At 39.6% G+C, this 26,580-nt stretch overlaps 2 protein-coding genes across 2 annotated transcripts in view; one reads left to right on the top strand and one right to left on the bottom strand.

The window, feature by feature from the left end:
* LOC126773044 (rootletin) overlaps positions 1-23,247 on the top strand; it is a 38,877-nt gene extending 15,630 nt beyond the window's left edge. Inside the window, exons 20-36 of the mRNA XM_050493666.1 lie at positions 337-522; positions 788-968; positions 3,602-3,767; positions 4,411-4,524; positions 5,324-5,525; positions 6,385-6,494; positions 7,050-7,226; positions 11,655-11,762; positions 12,487-12,571; positions 12,948-13,042; positions 13,213-13,441; positions 14,032-14,176; positions 14,613-14,863; positions 16,718-16,872; positions 17,684-17,851; positions 18,315-18,449; positions 18,961-23,247. Of these exons, the coding sequence (XP_050349623.1) occupies positions 337-522; positions 788-968; positions 3,602-3,767; positions 4,411-4,524; positions 5,324-5,525; positions 6,385-6,494; positions 7,050-7,226; positions 11,655-11,762; positions 12,487-12,571; positions 12,948-13,042; positions 13,213-13,441; positions 14,032-14,176; positions 14,613-14,863; positions 16,718-16,872; positions 17,684-17,851; positions 18,315-18,449; positions 18,961-19,068 (2,615 nt within the window). The 3' untranslated portion in view covers positions 19,069-23,247. The remainder of the gene's footprint in view (positions 1-336; positions 523-787; positions 969-3,601; positions 3,768-4,410; positions 4,525-5,323; positions 5,526-6,384; positions 6,495-7,049; positions 7,227-11,654; positions 11,763-12,486; positions 12,572-12,947; positions 13,043-13,212; positions 13,442-14,031; positions 14,177-14,612; positions 14,864-16,717; positions 16,873-17,683; positions 17,852-18,314; positions 18,450-18,960) is intronic.
* Positions 23,248-23,273: 26 nt separating this feature from the next.
* LOC126773082 (ras-related protein Rap1) lies at positions 23,274-25,582 on the bottom strand. Its single transcript, XM_050493728.1, has one exon. The coding sequence runs from the start codon at positions 25,425-25,427 to the stop codon at positions 24,870-24,872; it is 558 nt and encodes a 185-aa protein (XP_050349685.1). The 5' UTR covers positions 25,428-25,582; the 3' UTR covers positions 23,274-24,869.
* Positions 25,583-26,580: the final 998 nt, after the last annotated feature.

Genomic DNA, 26,580 nt, shown 5'->3' with positions numbered 1-26,580 from the left:
TAATGATCAGTAATGCCTCGAAATTGTAATAACAAAAGTATTAGACTTTTGTTAAAGCTTGCTCAAGTTAAGAAGTAATATAGAAATATCAATAATTTAAAGTATTTTGTGTTTTTTTTATTGCGATGCGCAATGATGATGCATTTTTTTACAAGCGATCGAAGCGCCTTGATTGAATGAAATCTTTAATACTCAACTTATATAGCTTGAAATGTAATTAGATATACCTTATGAAATATATCGCAATGGCGTCCACTAACTAGTATGTCTCTTATTGTGTTGTCTCTTTGGGAACAAACGAATGTAAAATGTATGCGCGCTCGGTATCGCCGGCAGTGGAGAACGAGTCGGACGGCCTGCGCAAGGAGCTGTCGGACGTGCGGCGCCAGCTGTCCAGCAGCTCGGCCGAGCGCGACAAGTACCTGAGCGCGTGCGGCGAGCTGCGCGCGCACGTCAAGCGCGCCGAGGGCGAGCGCCGCGACGCCGCGCGCGCGCGCGACGACGCCTACCACAAGATCGCCGGTGCGCTCTTATACTACCTCCCCGTGTCTAGTTCATACTTTTTGGGCTCAAATAATTCATTTCCAGGCTTGTGATTCCTAGTTACTTAAAAACTATGGATTGAAATTACTTCATCGTCATTACTTTTTAATAACACTTAGCAGAGGCTACGAAGTGGATCTATATAAAGATCTAGTATATTAATTGAATAAGTTCAGACAGATGATCAAGACCGGGAATTGCTTATAATTAAAAAGGCGATAATATTTACATTATACACCTCTAGGCTTGGAGGAGAATCGCACAACTCTAGAATTGGAACTGTCCCGCGTTCAAACGATGATGAAGGAGTCTGAAAGCGGAGCAGAGCACATGGAGCGGTCTCTACGCGCGACAGAGGCGCAGCTGAAGAGGGAGCGGGCGGCCTTGGAGCAGGCGCAGCACGACATCAAGGAGCTGCAATCGAGGTATACCACTAATTGAACCCGGAATTTTGCCTTTTACTTAACTATTTCGAGATAATTAATTCATCTGTTAATTCTTCTAATACTTATTTTCACACTAATATTATCAATAGGTAGGTTTTATTCGAGCGGAACAAAGGCTCTAAAGTGTTCGCCAGAGATCTGTCTGTTGGTCAGAGTCAACTGACAAGGCTGAAAACTGAGGATGGCAGAATAGTCACGTCAAGATCTGAGCTGTTGGAAGAGGTTGAGAAGTTCTACGGTCAGCTGTACACGACAGCTCAATCACCTGTCAGTAGTCATGCTGCAGATCCCAGAGCAAGACTAAGCCGACACTACACTGAAGATTTTCAGGACGTCAGTCTTTTCGAGATTAGAATGGTTCTCGGACAACTCAAAAACAACAAGGCACCTGGTGATGATGGTATTACAGCCGAGCTTCTGAACGCGGGTGGTACACCGATCCTCAGGGCTCTTCAGAGACTTTTTAACTCCGTCATTGCCAAAGGTCAAACGCCAAAAGCATGGCACAGAAGTGTGGTGGTACTTTTCTTTAAGAAGGGTGATAAAACCCTTCTGAAGAATTACAGGCCCATCTCACTGCTGAGTCATGTTTACAAGTTGTTTTCGAGAGTCATTACGAATCGTCTCGAGCAAAGGCTTGACGACTTCCAGCCACCCGAACAAGCCGGATTCCGGAAAGGCTTTAGCACCATAGACCACATACATACGCTGCGGCAAGTTATACAGAAGACTGAGGAGTATAACCAGCCACTTTGCTTAGCGTTTGTGGACTATGAGAAAGCCTTTGATTCGATCGAAACCTTGGCCGTGCTAAATTCTCTTCAAAGGTGCCAAATTGATTATCGGTATATCAGGGTGTTAAAGTGCTTGTACGAGAACGCCACCATGCCGATCCGACTCCAGGATCAGAACTCAAAACCTATCCAATTGCAGAGAGGTGTAAGACAGGGAGACGTGATATCTCCGAAACTGTTTACCGCTGCATTGGAAGATGTTTTCAAGCTTCTGGACTGGAACGGACTTGGCATCAATATCAACGGCGAGTACATCACTCATCTTCGATTTGCCGATGACATTGTAATTATGGCTGAGACCTTGGAAGACCTCGGCACTATGCTCGATGACCTCAGCAGGGTTTCCCAACAAGTGGTTTCTCTAATTCCTGCTTCCCCCTTCCTTCTTAAGTCCACGCGAGCTGGTTCTCGATGTCACCGCCTAACTGTGACATCAATTCCATCGCGCACAAAGAAATTTGGCAACTCCTTTCTTTGTCGCACTACCAAAAAATGGAATTCCTTACCAGCTCACGTGTTCCCCTCCTCTTACAACCCGGGTTCCTTCAAACGAGGCGTGAAGAGGCATCTTGCGGGCCGGCAAGGCGGTGACGGCTAGTACAGAACATTCTTCCCGACTGTACTTGCCGTCGTCGCGTTTGGACTCTACTACCACTTACCATCAGGTGGAGTAGAATCATTTGCCATCCCGGACATATAAAAAAAAAAAAACAAGTGGGTCTAAAAATGAACATGGACAAGACGAAAATCATGTCGAACATCCATGTTGCACCCACTCAAGTCAAGGTTGGAAATTCTTCACTCGAAGTTGTAGACAACTATGTCTACCTAGGTCAGACCATCCAACTAGGTCCAACTTCGAGAAAGAGGTCAATCGTCGAATTCAACTCGGCTGGGCAGCGTTCGGGAAGCTACACGATATCTTCTCATCCCAAATACCGCAGTGTCTCAAGTCGAAAGTCTTCGACCAGTGTGTGTTGCCAGTGATGACTTATGGATCAGAGACGTGGTCGCTCACAATGGGCCTCATAAGAAGGCTCAAGGTCACTCAAAGGGTAATGGAGAGGGCTATGCTCGGAGTTTCTCTGCGAGATCGAGTCAGAAATGATGAATTCCGCAGGCGAACCAAAGTAACCGACATAGCCCGAAGAATTGCTAAATTGAAGTGGCAGTGGGCGGGGCACATTGCTCGCAGAACCGACGGCCGCTGGGGCAGAAAGGTTCTCGAGTGGCGACCACGAACCGGAAGACGCAGCGTGGGCAGGCCCCCTACAAGGTGGACCGACGACTTAGAACGAGTCGCGGGAAGCCGTTGGATGCGGGCAGCGCAAGATCGGCCAACGTGGAAATCCTTGGGGGAGGCCTTTGTCCAGCAGTGGACGTCTTCCGGCTGGTGACGATGATGATGATGAGGTTTTTTTTTTTTTTTACTTTTGCAAAAACTCTTAATATATGCAAGTTTCATATTATTTTAGATTATAGTTTTCGGAATGGTTTTTTTTTATAGTATCGGTAGACGGACGAGCATATGGGCCACCTGATGGTAAGTGGTCACCAACGCCCCTAGACTGTAATTACACTGGCTCACTCACCCTTCATATCGGAACACAACAATACCAAGTACTGCTGTTTTGCGGTAGAACATCCGATGAGTGGGTGGTACCTACCCAGACGAGCTTGCACAGAGCCCTACCATATACGGTATAGGTAAATCTTCTTAAATCAATTTAAACTATATCTGAATGAAGAAATCTATTCGAGGGATAATCTCGCCTCTTACATTGAGTGCCGTGTCGTGTCACATGTCGCGGTCGGCAGGCTGCAGAACGAGTGCGAGGAGCGCGAGCGCGTGTCGGGCGAGGGCGCGGCGGCGCGGCGGCTCGGCGCCGAGCGGGACGCGCTGCTGGGCGCCGCGCGCGCCGACCTCGCCGCCGCCCGCCAGCGCGCGCTCGAGCTGGACGAGGCGTGCCGCGCGCGCGACCAGGTCTGCGCCTGGCCTGTTTTAGAATAATACTTTTCATATCGAATGGTATATCATTTGTAACTAGACAGATACAGCAGAAGTACATTTCGTAGTACGCCTATTATCGTAGTTTGTGACTATTTTCATTTTGTTATTTCGTCTAATTATCCGAAATTCGGTGTATTAGTATATGAATTGAAGGTATTCCTTCGTTTAGATTTAGTATGCTGCCGGATTGGAAATACAACACATACGTTTTACACTTTCTACTTTGCACAACTCTATGAAACCAACTTTCGCCGGCGACTTTTCCGAACCAGTATGACAAAAAAAAAAGAAAAGAGCGTATTCATTCCTTTGAAGTCAGCAACGCACCTGCAAGCCCTCTGGTGTTGCAGGTGTCCATGGATAGTGGTATTATCCATCAGACGAGCTTACATTATTTTCCCCCCTTTTAAAAAAAAACAAATACCATATACATATAATATATTAATGTGTAATATATTTCCAATTCTACAAAAGGCAATTCAAATTAAACTCATTGTATTTTCCTAAAGTGCGCAACAGTATATTTGTGGTCCAGAAAACCATGTAATAAAAGAAATATGGAATGTTGTTTATTAGAATATATTTTACATAAAACAAGAATTTTATCAATTTTCAGGAATTAGTATTACGTCTTGAAGACTGCAGATCTAAAGAACGTCGATTAGAAGAATTAAAACATAACTTAGAAGTTTGTCTCGCTGATGCCACGCAGCAGATACAAGAGTTAAAGGTATATTCTATTAATAAATCTGACTGCTTCGTTGGTCTAGTGGCTAGATATAAGGCCGCAGATACCAAGGTCCTAGGTCAAATCCCTGGTTGGGCTCGTAAAAAGTCATTGGGTTTTTCTGTCAAAACGCACACAATTGTGCACTATAATATGGTCTGCACAGTTGGTTAGTCTCTTTTGAGATTGGTCGCCTTTTTTGGTCGGACGTTATCATTATTATGATTAGAAAATCGTTTTATTTTAAAGATTTAGAGTTATGTTATGTCAAATATGACAAATGTATAAATATGGAGATTACACAGTATGAGCTGATGTCAATATATTAACGCAATAAAAAAAAATATAGGTATACGTAAATTTTATTTTTTCGTTTTTCATAAATGTTTCTACCAACCAATAAGGGTGTAAAATAAATATTATATACACACTTCGCCGTATAATAAATAGAGAAACTCATAGCTGTTGTTTTTTAATATATGGAAATTTATCATATAGGGTCATCATATCCAATAACAAGTTAGCAGTAAAAGTTCTTATGTTACACGTAAAATGTAATAAAGATCGGATAAGACACAAACGATTTAAAGGGTTATTCATTTGAGGTATTTACTCAAAGCATAAGGAAATACATTATAGGAATATTCTTATATATTAAAATATGAAGGTGACATTATATAGATACAGATGGTTAATATTTTATATCATAATACTTAGCTAATTGAATCGGGAATGGAGGGATCTCAGCCTGAATACGTCGAAACGAAAAAAAAAAAGTCGAAATGATAGCGTACGTCCGCAGACGCGGCTGGGCGGCAGCGAGGGCCGGTGCCGCGGCGTGGAGGCGGCGCTGGCGCAGAGCGAGGGCGCGCGGCGCGCGGCGGCGGCGCGGCTGGGCGCGCTGCTGGCGGCGCTGCGGCGCGTGTGCGGCGTGCAGCCCGACGGGGCGCTGCTCGCGCGCCGCCGCCTCGCCTCGCCCGCGCGCCGCTACAGCCCGCACAGAGGTCGCAAGGGACCGTGCCCGCCCATACCTTTAATTATAAACGAGCGTAAACGAACAACCAAAAATGCTTTATAGGAGTACGCACTCTTTAGGATGATACTACTCTTCTGAGTGTCTTGTAAAACAGCATTCGCTGAGAATTCGGCAATCGATACGACACCGTCGTGATATTGCATACATTTGTAAAAAGATTCTCAATTAAATTCTATGATAAGTGCCATAAATTATTTTATTTTCATTTTTAATTTTCGCGCGGAATTTGACGAAAACAGTGAACACAGTGAACTATATACAGAGCTTTAGCAGTTGATGTAAACGAACGTTGTAACATTGGTCACGAAAATAATAAAAACAAAAAGCCTATATACGCTGACCAGTTGACACTTTTTAATTTACTCAACCTTATGACATAATAAGATGGCAACTTCTATTTCATGCCGTTCAAACACAGATTAAAAAAATGAATAATTTCAAACATTTTCATTTCAAATTAAATTCAATTTTAAAATTCCTTTTTTTATTTATTAACTAAAACTAACATTTTCCGACTGCTTTCTACCTAAGCTATCTCTTATATATTTTTAGTTTTTTTTCTCTCATATAGAGTTAAATACCCTATTTGCTTGTATAGTACCTATTAGCTAGAAACCTAAGTAGAAAGAAAATCTATGAATTTTTTTAGCACAGTACATAAATACACAGTTAATATTTAGAATAATTGCTGAATGAATAGTACCGTTCTAAATAAGCTTGCTCAGCTCTGTTTATATAATAAATCCGATAAAATTACTGGCGCTGTCCCGACAAGTTTCTGGTAGACAAACCAAAGGTACTAATTTGTCTTTATTTCTTAATTCCAGGCCGCGATCATTCTGAAGAACGCAATGAAGTCACCGACGTCGATCCAGAGTTGATCAAGAAGGGTTTGCGCAATTTGATGCATGAGGTGTGTCAGATTGAGAGGGAAAAGGTACGAGATCCGACTAATTGATACTTATAAGAAAAGTAACCGCCTGTAAAAGTCCCATTGTTAGGGTATGTCCCCTCCAAAATGTGGCAAATTATCATCCGTCACATGCAGGGTTCCTCATAATGTTTTCATTTACCGCAGCGCAACAGCGAGATGAATTATAAACACAAATTAAGCACGAAGTCATTTTTCTGGTGCATTGTGCAAGCTCGTCTGGGTAGGTACCCACTTATCAAATATTCTACCGCAACACAGCAGTACTTGGTATTGTTGTGTTCCGGTTTGAAGGGTGCGTGCGCCAGTTTAATTACAGGCACAAGGGACATAACATCTTAGTTCCCACGGTTGGTGGCGCATTGGCGATGTAAGCGATGGTTAACATTTCTTACAATGCCAATGTCTATGGGCGTTGGTGACCACTTACCATCAGGTGGCCCATATGCTCGTCCGTCTACCTATACTATAAAAAAAATCTATTAAGAATGTTACCTAACTATTGGGCCATCACTAATTATTTAAAATTGATACAATTTTAATACGAGATATTTTACATAGGACGACTACAAATCGCAACTGACCGTCCTGAAAAAGCAGCTCAAGGAAGCGACAGAGCAGCAGGGCAAGGGCGAAGGCCGTCTCCAGTCCCTCAACAGCAACGTACGGAGTCTACAAGAGGAGAAATCTCGCTTACAAGCAGCCCTCGGGCAGAAGGAAGCTCAGTTGAATGCATTGGTAAGCCATCCATCCCGTTCATATTAATTAAAAAGTTAATAAAGTCTATTTAAATGATTACTTATTATTGATTTTATCCGTGTCTATTTAAATGATTACTATTTATTGATTTTATCCGTGCAGTGACGGAGAAAGAATACATTTCACTGCCCCTCTCTTTCCCATGGGTGTCGTAAGAGGCGACTAAGGGATATCTGATCGACCATCTGCTCATCTGGTGGTAGGATGCTAACATCCGCCTGGCTTGTTACCACCGTACGCATGGTGAAAAACTCGTGAAGTGGCTTGCAGCCGCGTTTCGAGGTCAGCCAGCGTACAGCCAGAGCCCGAGCGAGTATTACCGCGACGGGTGTTGGTCCGGTTGGAGACGGCTGTTGAACCAATGCCGGGGGAAACTGTATTGACCTGCCGGTCAGGGAGACCCGAAGAAACGGCTGTTCCGCTGGCCGCCCGTGGCATAGTACAGGGGCCCGAGCGTGCCTAACCAGCTCGTGAGGCTGCCCCACCAGGCCACGCATAATCTCGGGGTGGACCGTCGTGCCGGTTGGTGACCGGTAGGTGGGGTCCCGGCTGCCACTTCCGGGGGGGTTCGGGGGCCCTTTCGTCCGGCGGGTCAGTGTATTTTTCCTTTTGGCAACCACTTGGGGAAACACGCCTCCACACTTTGCCCATCCCTATCGTGGCAATACATCGCTCGCTTCACGTCTCTTTTCCATTTAATTTCTCCCAAATGGCGCAACAAAAAAGAAATAACGGTCGTACAGCGGTGCTCACCCCCACCATACCCTCGCTGTTTGAGGTCGAGTTCTCTAACATCCGAGGACTCCACACTAACCTCAACGCTGTCCACCACCATCTCGAGACAGCACGGCCAGCAATGTTGTTTCTCACGGAGACACAAATACTCCGTCCTGCCGATACCAGCTACCTTAATTATCCCGGCTACACGCTTGAAGAATCCTTCAAAGCGAAAGCCGGAGTATGCTTGTTCGTCAGGACGGATGTTTGCTGTCACCGACTGCGCTGCTTGGAGGACCCCTCCTTCTCCATGTTGGTGGTACGTGTGGACCTGGTTCGTCAGAGCCGAGTCTACGTGTGCCTCTACAGATCCCACAATGGTGACTTGGAGACAAGCCGACTATTTGACCATCTTAGTCGGGTGGCAGATGCTGCGCAAGAGCAATTTCCTAACGCGGAATTGGTGTTTTTGGGGGACTTTAATGCTCACCACGAATCCTGGTTGAAATCCCTCAAAACTGACCATGCTGGAAGGACTGCTCATGCTTTTGCTCTCACACATGACTTGACCCAACTGGTTGATCAGCCCACCAGGATCCCAGACATTGATGGGCAAGCACCTTCTCTACTGGACCTTCTGCTGACTTCTCACCCGGTGGAATATCAGGTTGTGGTTCAGGCTCCTCTTGGCTCTTCGGATCACAGCCTTATTTCTACCAGAGTGCCACAGGCCAAGCTGCCGCCACTAGCGGTATGCAAACGTCGCGTTTGGCACTATAAGTCGGCGGATTGGGACGGTATGCGCGATTACTATGCGTCGGTCCCTTGGAAGGAACGTTGCTTCAGTGGGAATGACCCGACAGCTAGTGCCGCTGCTGTTGCTGGCGAGATCATGCTGGGAATGGAATACTACATTCCTAGCTCAGATCTCGTCAGTAGGAGTACGCGTAACCGTTGGTTCACTCGTGAATGTGCCGATGCTGTATCAGCTAAGCAGGTGCATTAGCGGGGCATCTAACATTGACTCACTGAAAGCAAACTATAATAAAAATTCCAAGTCCTGTAGAAAGGCATACACGAGAGCGGATGCACAGCGCATTGTACAGATTGGTCATGACCTTGTTTCGCATCCTAGGGGCTCCCGTAGCTTCTGGCGTCTGACCAAGTCTGTGCAAAACAATTTCTGCCAACCTTCGCTGCCACCGCTCAGAAATCCGGACGGATCGCTAGCTCACAGTCCGCAAGAGCAAGCTGATCTCCTGGCTAAACTCTTTGCCGACAATTCCGTCATCGGTGATTGTAGTGCACTGCCACCTACAATACCCGCATGTGGCCATACGATGCCTGACATTAAAATCAGGCAATGTGATGTGCGTGCGGAGCTGCAATCACTTGATGTACGGAAAGCTAGCGGTCCCGATGGAATACCAGCCATAGTGCTGAAGAAGTGCGCAGCGGAGCTGTCTCCTGTGTTAACGCGCCTGTTCCAACTTTCTCTCTCTTCGGGAAGTGTGCCGGAGGCTTGGAGAAGAGCTAATGTGCAAGCGGTTCCCAAAAAAGGGGATCGGTCTGACCCGGCAAATTATCGGCCAATAGCTATCACCTCAGTACTTTGTAAGGTGATGGAACGGATTTTAAACAACCAACTGATCCATTACCTAGAAGATCATTGTCTAATTAATGATCGTCAGTACGGGTTTCGACCAAAACGGTCCACAGGTGATCTACTAGCGTACGTAACACACCTCTGGGGTGAAGCTATCGACAAGCATGGAGAATCGTTGGCTGTCAGCCTCGATATCTCCAAGGCTTTCGACAGGGTCTGGCACAGAAGTCTTCTCTCCAAGCTACCGGCATATGGTCTGCCTGCTCAGCTATGCACCTGGATTGCCAGCTTCCTACACAAGCGTAGCCTTCGTGTTTTAGTGGATGGTTGCGCTTCACAATTCTATGTAGTGAATGCTGGGGTCCCCCAGGGATCTGTGCTATCTCCCACACTCTTTCTTTTGCATATCAATGATATGCTCTCCCTTGGGAACATACATTGCTATGCAGATGATAGTACAGTGCATGGTGGATACCACGGACGCGCAGTGGCTGGGCGGGCGGAAACTGAGGAGAGGCGGGAGAATCTTGTCATTGAACTCGATAGGACGTTAGATCTCATCGCCAAATGGGGCTCTGATAATCTTGTTGAGTTTAATGCCAAGAAAACACAGGTATGCGCTCTCACGGCGAAAAAGTCAACATTTTCCCCTCTTCCCTCCCTCTGTGGTACTCCGCTGGTGATGCAAAGCAAAATCGCCATGCTGGGGATTGACGTTCGCTGCGACCTTAGTCCAAGGGATTACATCGAGGCTGTTATAAAAACAGCTTCACGGAAACTCGGAGTTCTGAACAAGGTGCGGCGCTTTTTCACGCCACAACAACTGTGCCTGCTGTACAAAACACAGGTACGGTCTTGCGTGGAATATTGCTCGCACCTTTGGGATGGCTCCGCTAAGTACCTACTTGAGGCCTTGGACCGGTTGCAGCGACGTGCCGTACGCATTATTGGCGACGTAAAGGTCACAAACACCCTTGAACCTTTACAATTGCGTTGTGAGATAGCAGCACTGAGCGCTTTCTATCGACTGTATCACGGCGAGTGCTCTGAGGAATTATTCTCTCTAATTCCTGCTTCCCCCTTCCTTCTTAAGTCCACGCGAGCTGGTTCTCGATGTCACCGCCTAACTGTGACATCAATTCCATCGCGAACAAAGAAATTTGGCAACTCCTTTCTTTGTCGCACTTCCAAAAAATGGAATTCCTTACCAGCTCACGTATTCCCCTCCTCTTACAACCAGGGTTCCTTCAAACGAGGCGTGAAGAGGCATCTTGCGGGCCGGCAAGGCGAAGGCGGCTAGTGCAGAACGTTTTTCCCGTCTGTACTGGCCGTCGTCGCGTTTGGACTCTACTACCACTTACCATCAGGTGGAGTAGAGTCATTTGCCCTCGCGGCGATATAAAAAAAAAAAAAAAAAATTACTTGAATTTCACTGAAATTCTGCCACATGTGTATTCCATCAACCCGCATTTTAGCAGCGTGGTGGAATAAGCTCCAAACCTTCTCCTCAAAATGAGGAGAGGAGGCCTTTAGCCCAGCAGTGGGACATTCACAGGCTGTTTCGGTTCGGTTCCTAAATGATTACTATGACTAATGTTAACTTAAGGTATACGATGTCTGTATCACTTATTACCATTTAATTTCCGAACGATCTCAAACTATTAACACATTTAAAGTCCCACTCAAGGCGTATTATTTATCTTTACCAGTGGAGTGTTGTTTTATTATCTGCTGCACTTTATTGCTATAATTATCATAATTACATATATATATATATATATATATATATATATATATATATATATATATAATGCATTTATATGTATATCTATATATTGCATTTATATGTATATCTAGATATAGTATTGTATATATATTTAAAAAAAATGAGTACACCTCCTTACCGCTTTATTTATTTATTTCATGTCCTTCACCCAAAGCTTGTCTGGAAGAGATCGCTCTTTTAGCGATAAGACCGCCTTTTGTAAAAAGTAGTTTTCGTTTTTTTTTATGTTTGTGTTTAAAATGGTTCTGTAACTCTTTTGTTGTACAATAAAGCATATTCTATTCTATTCTAATTTCAGAACGAGTCGGTACAAGCGAAGACGGTGGAAATAAGCAATTTGAGAGACAAAATTACAAGTCTCGAAGCTACCTTGAGCTCTATCGCTGAAGATAAAGTGCAAAACGAGGTAGGAAAAAATGTTTCCTCGTGCGGTTTCGTTTAGTCTATTCCAAAGACAATAGGAGTAATTAAAAACAAACTAATTTTAAATTGACGATCCAGTTGGCGTGTTCGGTAGATACATGCCTTTCACGCCGAAGGTTGTGAGTTCGATTCTCATCCAGGATAGACATTTGTGTGCATGAACATGTCTGTTTGTCCTGAGTTTGGATGTAATTATCTATATGAGTATATATTTACAAAAGAAAAGTAGTATATGTAGTATATCAGTTGTCTGGTGTAGCCGTGTGTGATTAATGTCCCAGGATATTATTAAATATCTGGAAATTACTGTATGACCAACTCATGTGAGTATACTCATTCAGAAGTTTCCTCTTTACTAATTTAACTCAAATGTCATGTCAATTTAACTTCTAAGTTTATTTACCTTTTTTCCTATTATCTCCTTTCCTTTTACCATTGGAATATACAATAGAGAAGAATAGAGTTTCCTTGTATCTTAAAACGTCTGCATCGTAAGGGCTGATTAACTCTTTTTTGTAAAGCTGTAAGTAACGAGTATGTATGGAGTAAGTAGCTTGGCTCGTATATATGGTTGGAAAACCGACCCAACAGCAAAAGCATTTCCAAGGTTACCGTCAGAGGGCCGCTTGTAAAAGTAATACACGAGACATGGGAAGGGAATTATGGATATACTTTCATGATTGTTGTTTGTTTTTTTATTGGTACAGAATAAATCCGAAAATCTCCGAGTTCAACTAGCGGAGCGTGTTCAAGAAGTCGGGCAGCTACGCGAAGCTCTTGCAGCCGCTGAAGGTAATTTTTTTTATAAGTGATTTTGTTTGCGAGGTTCACGTATATTATTATACAAATATAATATAAGTTTCCAGTTAATAAACCAAAAAAAAATCATAGTGAATAATAATAAGTTTGTTTCAAGGATAATAAGCAATGATCTCAAAGACTATCCAATACGGTATACTGAATCACCGATTAGATTGTTGAGGAAGTATGTGTGATGTTAATGTATATTTTAAATAAATAAAAATAAAAACTTGCGACATTTCAGGACAGAAGAAATTAAAAATATTTTAAATGGGGTATTTTTCTAATTTGTCTCTAAAGAATAAAAGTTTTCCTGTGATTATTTGTCCAGTATTAAAAAAAAATGTTTGAACATTAAACGCGGCAGGGCGCGCGGCGCGGCTGGACGTGCGGCGCGCGCAGCTGGAGGGCGACGTGCAGCGCGCGGCCGTGGCGGCGCGCGACCGCGACCTGGCGCTCAAGGTCGCACTCCTCGCACACGCACACGCACGCACACACCACGCACACGGACACGCCACGCACACAGACACACCACGCACACGGATACGCACACGCACACACACATACACAAATGCCTTATACGTATTGTTTTGTAATTGTGTACTTACTATTTTAATGTAACACGTCAACAGAAGCTTCAAGAACGTTGCGAGGGCCACACTCGTACTATCGCTCAGCTGGAGGACAGATGCACATCTCTGAAGGGCACAGTGGAGCAGCTCTCTACTTCACTGCAGAAAGCCGCCACGGCCGAGAGCGAGCTTAGAGCTGAGCTTAGCAAAACCCAAAGAATGCTCAACGAGGCGAAGAACAATGAATCCAATGCTATGGACAAGTTGCGACAAATACAGAAGAATGTTGGTAAGATTTTTCACCCAAAAAAAAAAAAAATTAATAAAAAAAATTATTGTTTATTACTGGATTAGTACGTCTTACATATTCTAAGATATCTTATTGCCTCTACTGATGATGGAAGAGCTGATTTTGTTTTTGGCTGTATTATACCTAGTACCTTAAACAGCCGGAACAGAGTCCATTAGTCAAATGAGACGAAGATATAATATAAGGGATGTTCGACATTGTTGGATTGATACTAAAAGTTCAGTCACCATTACCCTTTAAAATGAACGTGGAAATAAATTTTATGAAACTAAATTTCAATTTTGCTCTCATACACTATGCCGAAAAGGCAGAGTTCGTGTATAGTGCGCGGTGTACCTGCCCGCTTGTAAGTTATATTCTAAAGTTAAACTGTCTCGAAACATAAGTGACCTATATAAATAGGTCAAACCTTATATAGTCACTCGCTACTCAAACCAAAATTGGTTTGTTCATATAAATTATAATTCATAGCTATAAACGTGTATGGTCCGTACCTTAACTAAAATAATGATTTCAAATATGACGATATAAATTTTTTTATAACCTAATATACATATATTTGATTTTAGGAAATTGTGAGAACGAGCGTCGAGTGCTGACCGAGAAGTTGGAAAGCGCTAAATCAGCGTTGAGTGAATTGAAGCGTCTCAACTGCACGCTGGAGGACCAAGTGCATCGCCTCACAAACCAGCTGGCAAATATTGAAGCGCAGAGGTGTGTAACATTTTTAACTTTCATACTATATTATGTAATATTATACTTAACGATGCAAGGATTAATTAATATCTCTGACGGTTAATAGTTAACTTGTTGCTATATCTAAATAGTTTATACAAAAACTGACTTTCCAATAATGTTTCCAAGTAAGGTATACTATAATAATATACGATATATAGACTATAATAATATTATAAATGCGAAAGTAACTCTGTATATCTGTAACGCTTTCAAGTTAAACCGCTGTACCGATTTTGATAAAATTTGATATGAAACAAGCTTGAACCCCAAGGACGTACATAAGCTAGGTTTTTTACTTAATACCCGCCCTGCTCCCCCTAACACGCGGACAAATAGTTATTTGGTTATAATTCTGTTCACATGGTTCTTCCCCCCTCCCTAACAATATGGTTATACATTTTGACACAACCAGAGCCGATTTGGAGTCCCAGCTTCGTATGACAACATGGGACGGTAAGGAGAGCAACGACAGCGGTGAACTAGAACGGGAGTTGCACGCGCTGCAGCGCGAGAGGTCAGAGCTGAAGGCGAAGAACGACGCGTTACAGGACACCGTCAGGAAGCTGGACGCCGAGAGACGTATGGTCAGACCCTCCGTGCTTCGTAGCAAGAGCCATGATAGAACTGAGAAGAGCGTTTATTATTCTTCTGATCTGGATTCTGGTAATTATTATCGAGTTCATATATATTAAACAATTACTAATAAATATATATTAAACATTATATACAAAACAAAATAAATACATTATATATTAAATATAAAGGTGCCACCGTACACCGGTTCGGAATGTAAAATCCTTGGCTCCTTACTATATATATCAAAACCTGAAACTTTAATCATTATAGAAGTATTAAACCTACTTTCAGCGATACCGTATACAGCTTTAAAAAAAAAAAACTACTACCTAGATAAAATATTTCGGATCTTAAAAGAAACTGAAAATAATGGTTAAGATTTTATCCAGGAACGTAGAACCTAAAGCGATCAGCGTTTTTGTGACTGCCATTAACAAATATTTTGAAAGTAAACTAATATATCCGAATCCGTGAATCCGAATCCGTGAATTAAGTCCGAGCCTCACCATAGGAAATTGTTTTGGCGCGTAATAGGTTTATTTATTTATTTATAAGCATAATATATATATAACGACGACATTGTCATCATGGCGGAGACTCTGCAGGATTTGGAAGAGATGCTAAACAGCCTGAGCGATTCTTCAAGACAAGTAGGTCTCGGGATGAACATTGAAAAGACCAAAATTATGGCAAACCGTCATGTATCCCCGAGACCAGTGGTCGTAAATGGCTCTCCACTTGAAGTTGTGCAGGAATATATCTACCTGGGCCAAACTATACAACTTGGTCGGCACAACTTTGAGAAGGAGGCTAAAAGAAGAATACGTTTGGGCTGGGCGGCATTCGGGAGGTTACGTCATATTTTTGAATCGTCGCTTAAGACCAGGGTCTTCAATCTGTGCGTCCTACCTGTAATGACTTACGGTGCCGAAACGTGGACACTTACCGTAGGACTGGTCCACCAATTTAGGGTCGCTCAGCGAGCAATGGAACGCGCGATGCTTGGGGTTTCTCTGGCAGATAGAATCCGAAATGAGGACATTCGCCAGAGAACTAAAGTCACCGACATCGCGCTTAGAATTAGCTCGCTGAAGTGGAAGTGGGCTGGTCATGTCTCCAGGCGCATTGATGGCCGATGGAGCCGACACGTGTTGGAGTGGAGACCACGCTTAGGCAAACGTAGTGTAGGACGCCCTGTGACAAGATGGGCCGACGATTTAAAAAAGGTGGCAGGTTCGGGATGGATGCGGACTGCCCAAGATCGGGATGGTTGGCGTTCTATGGGGGAGGCTTTCGTCCAGCAGTGGACGGCAAAAGGCTGAAAAAAAAAAAGCATAATGTAAAAGAACATATATATAAAGTATGCAAAGGCGGCCTTATCACTTAGTCATCTCTTCCAGACAACCTCTGTAAAAAAGAAACATTTTAGAAAGTTGTGTGTAATATTACTTTGGCTTAAATATTTTTAGCTAAACGATCGTAAAGCAATAGCCTGTAAATGTCCCACTGCTGAACTAATGTCACCTCATCAAGGAGGAGCGGGTATTAATTTACTGGTGGTAGGGCTTTGTGCATGCTCGTCTGGGTAGGTCCCACCCAATTAACAGATATTCTACCACAAAACAGCAGTATTTAGTTTTGTCGTGTTTCGGTTTGAAGGGTGAGTTAGCCAGTGTAATTACAGGCACAAGGGATATAATATAATAGTTCCTAAGATTGGTGGCGCATTGGCGATGTAAGCGATGGTTACCATTTCTTGCAATGCCAATGTCTATGGGCGTTGGTGACCACTTATCATCAGGTGGCCCATATGCTCGTCCGCCTCTCTATTCTATAAAAAAAGACATCACATAGGTTTTTATGTGCAAGTGTCAGATAAATTTCAGTGTTCCACTGCATACGATTTCGGCTTTTTTTGTATATTATTTTTTTCTTATTTAGGTGCAGATTCTACAAAAGACTCCCGTGGATACAAGGACTTTAAGGAGGTGCCTTGCAAGGACAAGCCTTACAACTCTGACTTCAGTCTTTTAGAGCTAGAGAACAGGGAACTGAAAATGAAGATCAGGCGCCTCGAGAAGGAACTCTCTGATAAAGTAATTAATTTATATAAATATTACAAAAGTAAAATAAATACTATATAACAACATCACGCCACGAAATCTTGAAGCTAAGGAAACGACGATTCAATTGCAAAATATATTCATTTTACTGGTGGTAAGGCTTTTGGCAAGCTCATCAGATATTCTATCGCAAAACAGCAGTATTGTTGTGTTCCGGTTTGAAGGGTGAGTGAGCCAGTGTAATTACAGGCACAAGGGACGCAAAATCTTAGTTCCCAAGGTTGGTGGTGCATTGGCTATGTAAGCGATGGTAGACATTTGTTACAATGCACATGTCTAAGGGCGTTGGTGACCACTTACCATCAGGTGGCCCATGCTCGTCCGCCTTCCTATTATATTTAAAAAAAATATATTTTTTAGTATTCACAGCTCAATATATATCGTAGAAATATAAATTTTATATAATATAAAGCTTATTATATAGTTTAGTAGTAATTCGTAGTTTCCTAGTAAATAAAGACGGCGTTGGCAGATTTATTTATAACATTATAATACATACACAAATGACAATTTTAATCTACATGTTTGCGCCACTCTTGAAGCTTTATATAGAGATAATAATTAAGATATCAAGTCATGCTATATTAAATTGCTTTATACTTGCACTTAATATCACAAAAAGTCATGACATTATTATTTTTTAATCGAATGTTATTGGTTCTTCTCCAGCAGAGTTTTGGCGTTAGGATGGCAATTATTTCCTGTTTAACTTGAGAAAATACACATAATAGATTATATATTATAATAATGTATTAATTTTCTTTTTAATATTTCTTATTTGCAGGAATCAGAATTAGCAATGGCTCGTAATCGTTACTTTACCGATAAACCGTCGTCCGGTAACAATAGACAAGACATAGAGCAGTATAGACAAGCGGCGCTGCAGGCTGAGCGGTTGCTAGAGGCTAGGGAAGCGAGTCATAGACAACAGATCATTCGTCTTGAACATCAAGTGAGTAATATGTTTAATAATCGATTTAAACTTTAGAACTAATTCCTCTATGTTGCTGAGAAGAGTCGAGAAGTGTAGGATTTCTCACGTTGTGTTTCTCCGAGCACCGGATAAATTATGTATGGGTGCACTCAGTAGCTTTTGTCTGGATTCGAAGACACAATCTTCAGCTAGATTTCTATTTTTGTGGTGCAAAGGTCTGAGAGAACTTAGTACCACAAGCTGTGTGCCTAATTTCTGAGAGAGAACATATAGTATACCAAGGATGGGCAATCGGGACGCGTAGTAACCGAAAAACAATTTGATAATCGAAATTAATTGCTGATATTGTATTAGTTTGTTTTCATCGTGAGATACGTAAAAATGGAATCGGACCCGACGTTCAGAACTAGTAGACTCGAAGAGTAGGCGTACGTCGCCTACTTTTTGGGTCTACCGGGCGGCTGTAAGTGCGTCCCCGCAGCTGTCGGCGCTGCGCTCGCAGCTGTCGGCGGAGATCCGGCGCCGCCAGGCGTACGTGTCGCGCAGCGGGCGCGCCGCGCGGGACGTGCAGCGCCTGCGCGCCGCGCTCGGGGACTCGCTGCGCGCCGTCGAGCAGGTACCGCCCACCGCGCTGCCTGCAGCCTCCTCTCCTCGATTGTGGCGCCGTCCCATCGGACTGGGACTGAGGGAGTGCGGCACATATGTGTATGCCTTTGAAAACTTGCGGGTCGTTTGACTTTACGCCCCACAACAGATGAAACGTACATCTCGTTTGGTAACAAAATATGTATGAGCGCGCTGACGGCACGGGACGTGTCCTCGAAATGATTGTCATTAAGGTCTGGTGGACGTTCTCATTGTAATTAATACTGTGGGAAACGAAATTTCTATCAACCAATTAGTAACATAATACTCCCTGAGCTGTATTTCTGTTAGTACATGAATTAAATAAAAGTTACTTCTGAAAATGCTTCTTTAATTAAACTCATGGCAATTTAGGTTCAAATTTAAGGAAAGAAATTATATAATACTTATTAAATATCTAAAATTAATTCGTTACAAAATTGTAAATGTAAGAGGTAATATTTTGAGACATGGTTTTAAAAGTAAAAATAATGTTTCTCTAGGATCCCGCGTTGGACTCTTACACCCTGGAGCATGAGGCGAGGAAGTTGGACAACACGCTGACGCATAGTCTCCCACCGCTCAACGACAGCTTCGACTCTTCTAAATAAACAAAGTTAATTTAACGGAAAAATTTTAGTAAAACCGTTCAATTTTGAACTTGTGTAGACGATCTTTTTCGAGAAATCAAAACTAAAAATTGTATGTACCATTTGGTGGTATTTTCTCGTATTTGTCTTACAATGTGGAGATACTTAATCGGCTCCATTTTAATTAGTATTTTGTCGTATTTTCGTGACTTTGTATCGAAGTCGAAGTAATTTCTCAGATTATTAATACTCAGTATAAAATTTTGGCAATGGTTTCAATCTTTTCAGCTGAGATTGTTATAATTAATCACTTAATAATTCATATAATAAAAACATTTTTTATAGACGCGATTGATTGAATAAACCAAAGAAAAATAGAATTTATTTATAATACATGTATTAAGTTTTGACATTTAAAGAAATAGATAATTTTCCCGAAGTACATTACAATTTTCTGCAAACTGCAAAATAGTGCGCTTTCAGGTACTGTTATTGAGAATCTATTTAAATATTTTCAGAATAAAACTGAAAATATTTTTCATAGAAATCATGACCACGTGACTTTTTTTGTATAAACGCTAGTATAAGTACTTTGAAATACAATTTTTCTGGGCGAAAAGTTTACTATCAAAACCCACTGTCACAATTGGGTGTGTTAAAACTTTTCGTTATTTCAGATTCAATGTTTCTTGGGATTAAATTTTAATTATTTATTGATGCTGACGTCATTAGAACTTCCACGTTATTGTATCGTGGAAAGATATCGAGGAGTTATAAATATTTACAATAACAACTATCGATCGAGTACTCTTTATAATGATTAAATATGATAAACTGAAACTATAACTAACAATTTTTAATCTGTGAAATTGCTTCGAATTTTAAAATGTCAAATTTGACGTTTGTACCAAATAATATAAGGACCACTTTTGCACTAGTCATTTTTAAATTTAAACTTTTTTATATATAGAAGTGTTTATATAGTGGTGATATCAAAAGATTATTAAAGTGATATAAAGCGCATATTACAGATTAATGATTATTCGAAAACTTTGTCGCACATAATAGAATGAATACACGAGTTTGAAGTTTGTAGTTCATTAAAAAAAATAATGAGTGCAGTGATCAGATAGAAGTGAAACGTTACATATAAAAACGTATCAGAAATTCCGTCTTAAATGGTACTGTCATGGCACACAAAGAAGTTTATTAAAAAAAAGTTTTTAATGTCAAATATATAAAAACGAGTTTCCGCCCGCGACTTCGCCCACGTGTGAGAGGAGCGAGACCCTGTTAAATTAACTGATTAGTTAAGATGTGAAAGCGTAATAAACAAATAAATTGAAATTATATTTGTTAGGATAAATGAAGATTACATTTCGATTACAAATTATATTAAAGTAAACTATTTAATAAAATGAACTACATACCAAACCTATTGGATACTATTGCATTTTAAATGTGCGATTAAAGTAGTTCACAGGAAATAACCGTTCATGGAAATAACTCTCACTGGAGAACCATTAGGGAAGTCATTAATATTCTATCACCTTTATCTTTAGACAAAGGTGATTGATTCTAGAGTTTAGTCCGCGAATGGGAAATTGGCAACTTATGTTGTCAACGTGTTGATAAGCTTTTGTTTTCAACAAAAACTTCAGTGTTTTTAATTGTTGGTGATTTTTTTTGAAGAGTAACAAATACAGAAATTGACAACCAATTTATATGATGCCAATTGCGAAGTAACTAAAAGTAAAAAATTTTGAAAATAAATCAAAGCACTTAAGAATCGTTAGTAGTATATTATGTACTTATTTATTAGAAAAAATAGAATCGCTTAGAAATGTGAGCTTCATGTCTTATCAGTATTCAGGTGGGCACTTTAAATTTGAGTTGAATTTTCCGTTTAAGGACCAAATGACTTTTGTACTTGGATTGCAATGGTTAAAATAATTCTTATGCAGCCATATTTTCTAATAAATCCACCAATCGTCTACCGAGCCATATATATTCTACGAATATTTGTAGAATGGTTTTTGAGTATGACCTAAGTTCGAAACTACAATTAACCACGATTTTTCTTTTCTATCATAAAAGTGCCTTAAACTAATCTATATATTATATCTAATATATTTATTAAAAATATATTCATTCGGCATTTCATATATATATATAAAAGTACTTTTTTAGTTCATATTTTTCTTATATTAAAAAAATAAACATTTTTTTGAACTAAACTATAACAAACGTTTCATACACTATTTTAGATTTCTGAAGCTTTCGACGTCATAACATACAACAAATTTGAATTTAACGGTTTATTTTTTGTCAATATTTTAAGTGTAACCTCCAAGGGTAACATTTGTGCATTCATGCGAAACACATACACGTTTGTATGCAGTTGGGTAATAAGTAGCGAGATACTTTTTTGTCAACATCATGACCCTGTTCTTTGAAATTTTTTAATCCACATCTCAGCCTTCATGTTTCAAGTGATTCATGATGACGCACGAGTTAGTGTTGAGGTCAGTTCGTCACACGGAAGTTCAGCGGAAGTGTTTTTTTATTATCAATGAGTCAACTAATCGGTCTAGTCTAAGAGTGAGATTTGTAATTTTAATGTTATTTATTTATTTTGTTTTATTATTACGCTACTGTTGTGTAATATTTTGAAAAGTAAACCTGTATTAATAAACATCGACAATTATCGTAGGTACTTATTTATTATTCGTGTTTATTTTATAAGGAGTGTAATGAAACTTATATAATTAAAAAATTGAAAGTGCCATAGATTTGCACAAACAAAATTCGCCCAAAAAATCCAATAAGCTGTTCTAGGTTTTTGCTTATAAAAATCTATATTTAACTTTTTATAAAATGGTGCACTCTTATCACGATTTTTGAAGCGGTCCACTTGGCCCCCACTCGTGTCGGCCTTCGATGACCCTAGTCAGTCAACAACCCTCTTCAATAAAAACTAATAAGGCAAATTGAGCACATGTGTAGGTGTTAACATTATCATACACGTATATTGTATCATTTCCAAAAATGAACATCATTAATTGAATTATACCGAGATTTAATACCACTTTTAATTTAATAAATTATCAATGTAGTCATTTTAAGCGGATGAAATAGTTGATATAAATAATGTAGGTACGTCATTTACGTCCACATGGTATAACGGCCAATTATTTCAAGTTTTAGTGGTTAAACTACGTAAAATATTACCTCAAACGAGGATAATTTAAACTTTAATTAATGTACTTTACAGGAATTACATTTGTGTATAGTTAAAAAATTATCATCATTTATGTGTATTATCACTTGACAACTTCCATGACGTACCTAATTAAGTATAAATTTATTGTGTGTAAAATGCTTTATACCTACACATTACAAGTGTAATAATATTTATCAGAACTCATAGTATTGTTATTTAAGCGTTATTCCAACATACCTACCTAGTATGTACTTATAAAAATGTGCAGGAATTTTGATGTATGTCCCCAATAAATATCCAACTGATAAAGCGTACGTAACACGCTCTGGGTGCGGTGATAAGAATAGCACAAAAATTTATTCATATTATCGTCTTTTTAGACCATGGAAACTTTTAGAGCGCAATTGTATGTAGATTTAATCTCCCACGCTTGGAGTGCATATATATATAATAAATTATATGATTATTATAACATGTTTTTAAGTGATGCGTGTCCCATCGTGAACTCGATCTATGCGTTAGACCTTGTTTCATTTGATGGGATGCGTCCGTAGTGATGTTTAGAGCGACGTTATTCAACACTTTATTTGTAATATTATAATTAGAACGCTTGGTTTATAGGTCATAGTCGAGGAAGGCGTATTGTGTTCATTTCCATTGGACTGTGTCAATTCTTATGTTACTAGAATGTCGACATACGCCCGCCACGTCACACTGCCATTATTTCTTTCCGTACATTGTACCTACGTAGTTAGTTATACTATATGATGTTGAACACGTTTTATAAAAGTTTTTTACACACGTCAACTCAATAAAATAGAAGTAGATGGTAATTGGTTGTTTCATTTAATTAAATTCCATTAAAATTCCGATTCAATTGCCATATGTCGCCGGCAGGGCTCCAAGAGCGTGCGGGCCTACGGCGTGACTCATCGCGATGTACTTCAACATACACAACCGACAACACGACGCGAGCGAGAAAAATAATACAACCCAAAACATGAATATTTAAAATTGGTTTTATTGATAAATTTGCAAAAAAAAAAAGAAATTAATTGTACATGTCGATTATTGATTGAAAAGATAAAAATATAAGTTCTTAATTCGCACGATATATATAAAAATATAGTTCAACTCAGATCAAGTCATTACCAATATCCTTGTGCAGTTAATCTTAATCTTAACAGAAATGATAATGAAGGGAACATCTAAACCGTAACAATATTTGAACACCTATTATAATTAGTAATTTAACAAAGTTTTTTATAGTAGCAACACAGGCTGGTAATTCACATTTAAATGAGCCAGTAATCATAAAACTTTATCCCATTTACAATAACGATAATTTTTTAAACTTTAGTTTCATTAAGGAATAGTTTTTTATGAGTGCCGACTGCACTCGGACAGACACTGGACAAACTACATTTGGTGGGGTGCACTCACCTAAGGCTCACTAATATTTGTTCAAAAGTAATTTGAGTCCTATATGGTGTTGCATAATTAACTTTTCCTTTGATACATTTGTATTATATAACAAGACAATAATATATCTGAAAAAATTTAATGTATTCTTAATTATTAAACATTATACACTGGTTAAGGCCTGCTGGCACAAACTCCAGGACTCCCAAGAGCCTGTTATAACTCACATTCTGGCCTTTCAGAAGTTTCTAAATCAAATAATAATAGTAAATGCTATCATAACATATCTGCTTAGTTCAGACAGACGGAATGACTGGGCAACATTGTATCGCTCACAGGAACATTCACTATCAAATGCATATCAAATTTATGACAAAACATTGATACATTCCTGCACCAAAGATAACCAAACAATGTACCAACTATATAGCCTATGTTAACTTATTCATTATCATGTATTTAAAATAACAAATGGTTGTATTAACAAACTAAGTCTCCACTAAAACAAACTTGTGCAAAATTGTTAAAGCTTATTAACCTACATTTATATGACGAGTGATTTACGTAGAGCTTAATAAATCATTAGTTTAATTATTATCCTGTTCATTGTCTGAACTAAGCAAGAATTTTAACAATACTCTAATGACATAATTTATTATCTCTCATAAAACCGGTTAGATTGTTTTATTTAATAAAAATACAAGAGGAAATATTTTAGGCAATTATATTTTACAATATTCTTTTATTATAGCCTTCTATATGAATTGAAATCACAAAGTAAATAGGGCAGTCAAGATGTAAACTTCTGAACATGGCATCATTCACACTATACAAAATGGAATATTGAGAGTGAAACACACACACAGAATCTTTGAATGGATCCTCAAATAAAACACTATTATAAATACACGGACCGAGAAGTAGGGATCTACTCTATACACTGGTCGGAACGGGAAACCGTAGGTGAAGATCTGTGATGCATTTTCCACTCATTTATAGCACTGGACCACTTTAGCTCAACAAATGCACAATTGCAAAATTCTCAAGATATTCAATAACCAACCATGCTCACCCGACCTAGTTTACTTTTGGAACTGTCAAGAGCCAAATCCGGGTACGAGAAGTCTTTCAAATTATTAAATATTAATACCTAGATGCGTCGGAAGCGCCGCGATCCTTATAGCAGTTGACATATGGGCTTTTTGGTTCTCTTTTTGTTTTCTTCCTTGGGAGATTTTTTGTTGATTTGTCGCACTAGATCGTAGAACACTTCGTTCACACTGATTTTAGCCTTCGCGGAGGTCTCCATAAAAACGCAGTTGAAATGGTTCGCGAGATTAGCGCCCTGTTGCTTGCCAACCACGCGCTCCGCCTCCAAATCACACTTGTTGCCCACTAACACCATAGGCACGTCATCCTTGTCCTTAACCCGCAGGATCTGCTCCCGTAAGTCCTGCAGGTCATTGAATGTCGATTGCGCTGTAATCGAGTACACTAATACAAATCCTTGTCCATTCTTCATGTATAAGTCCCTCATCGCGGTAAACTGTTCTGTGCCGGCTGTGTCAAGAATTTCAAGCATACATTGTTGTCCGTCAACTTCCACTTGTTTCCGATAGCTGTCTTCGATAGTGGGGTCGTATTTCTCCACAAAGATGCCTTGTACAAATTGTACTGTCAGGGCGGATTTTCCCACGCCTCCGCTACCTAGCACGACTATTTTGTATTCGCGCATTATTAACTATTTTGAATTACTTGATATAATACACAAAAATCAAAGATCACACTCCTAAAAAGCACATTAACTAGTCAGTTATTGCAAAAAAACCTTCAACAAGTCAAACCGCCATGACACCGTTAACAGGGCGATGGCTCACTTTACTGATATTGCCATTATAAACCCTTTTATACTCATATAAAACTAACAAATTTTTTTAACATTAAAATGTTCAAGAAAATAAGATAAACGTCAGAAATGAACATAAAAATTAATATAATTTTTGAAGCTTCTAATATTTTTGATATTATTTATTTGCTATTCAAGTAACTTATATCAGCACAATTTTAGTATATAATAATGTTTTTTTTAATTTAAAGGTATTTAAATATAAAACAAATAATTATCTCAATTTTATGGAATTGTATTACTGAGCTACTTGAATTACATAGCACGTGATAAAATAGATTAGCAACACTGGAAAAAATAGATTCATTCGTTAACACAGGTAACGCTAGATGGCACTGTTTTATATTTTTCTTAAAATTCCGATTCTGAATTTGATTGAAATGAACCTGTTTTTAAGTTCTACTTATAGTAGGTAGGTATTGTGTACTTAATAAGCAAGCAACATGCATAAACATGTTATAAAACTCACACATACATATGATACATAGCGACGTAAACACAATGTTATAGTAATCATTTGTTAAAATTTAATATTATTATAACTGACCAATTTCGCTATGCGTCTATGCGTTAGATAAGTTCTTCATATTCATTCATTCATCATTTTTCTGGATAGTATTAGTATACTACTATAAACCTATACTGTATAATTTATATTTAATTTGAAACTAGTATCAAAATATTACTCTTTTGTAATTAAGTCATAATATAACCCTTATATAATAATGTTATAATATATTTTATACATAGTTAACAATGCTGACTAGATAGGGGAGATGGATTAAATTAATGTGTAAATCGTATGTAATCGTGTATTAGTGTGTAAATCGTAGGTTTTAAAAATAGTTACGGAAAAGTCTGGGACATTATAATTATGTTTGTATTTACCATAAATGTAATCATTTTAGGTTTCAAAAATTGTTTTTTTTTTTACATTTTCCTACAACAAATAAACAAATATCGTTAGTAAATAAAAACTTTA

Source organism: Nymphalis io, chromosome 13 (genome assembly GCF_905147045.1).
Source record: "Nymphalis io chromosome 13, ilAglIoxx1.1, whole genome shotgun sequence".
Taxonomy (NCBI): Eukaryota; Metazoa; Arthropoda; class Insecta; order Lepidoptera; family Nymphalidae; genus Nymphalis; species Nymphalis io.
The sequence above is the reverse complement of the archived record's forward strand: the minus strand, read 5'-3'. Positions and strand labels throughout refer to the sequence as shown.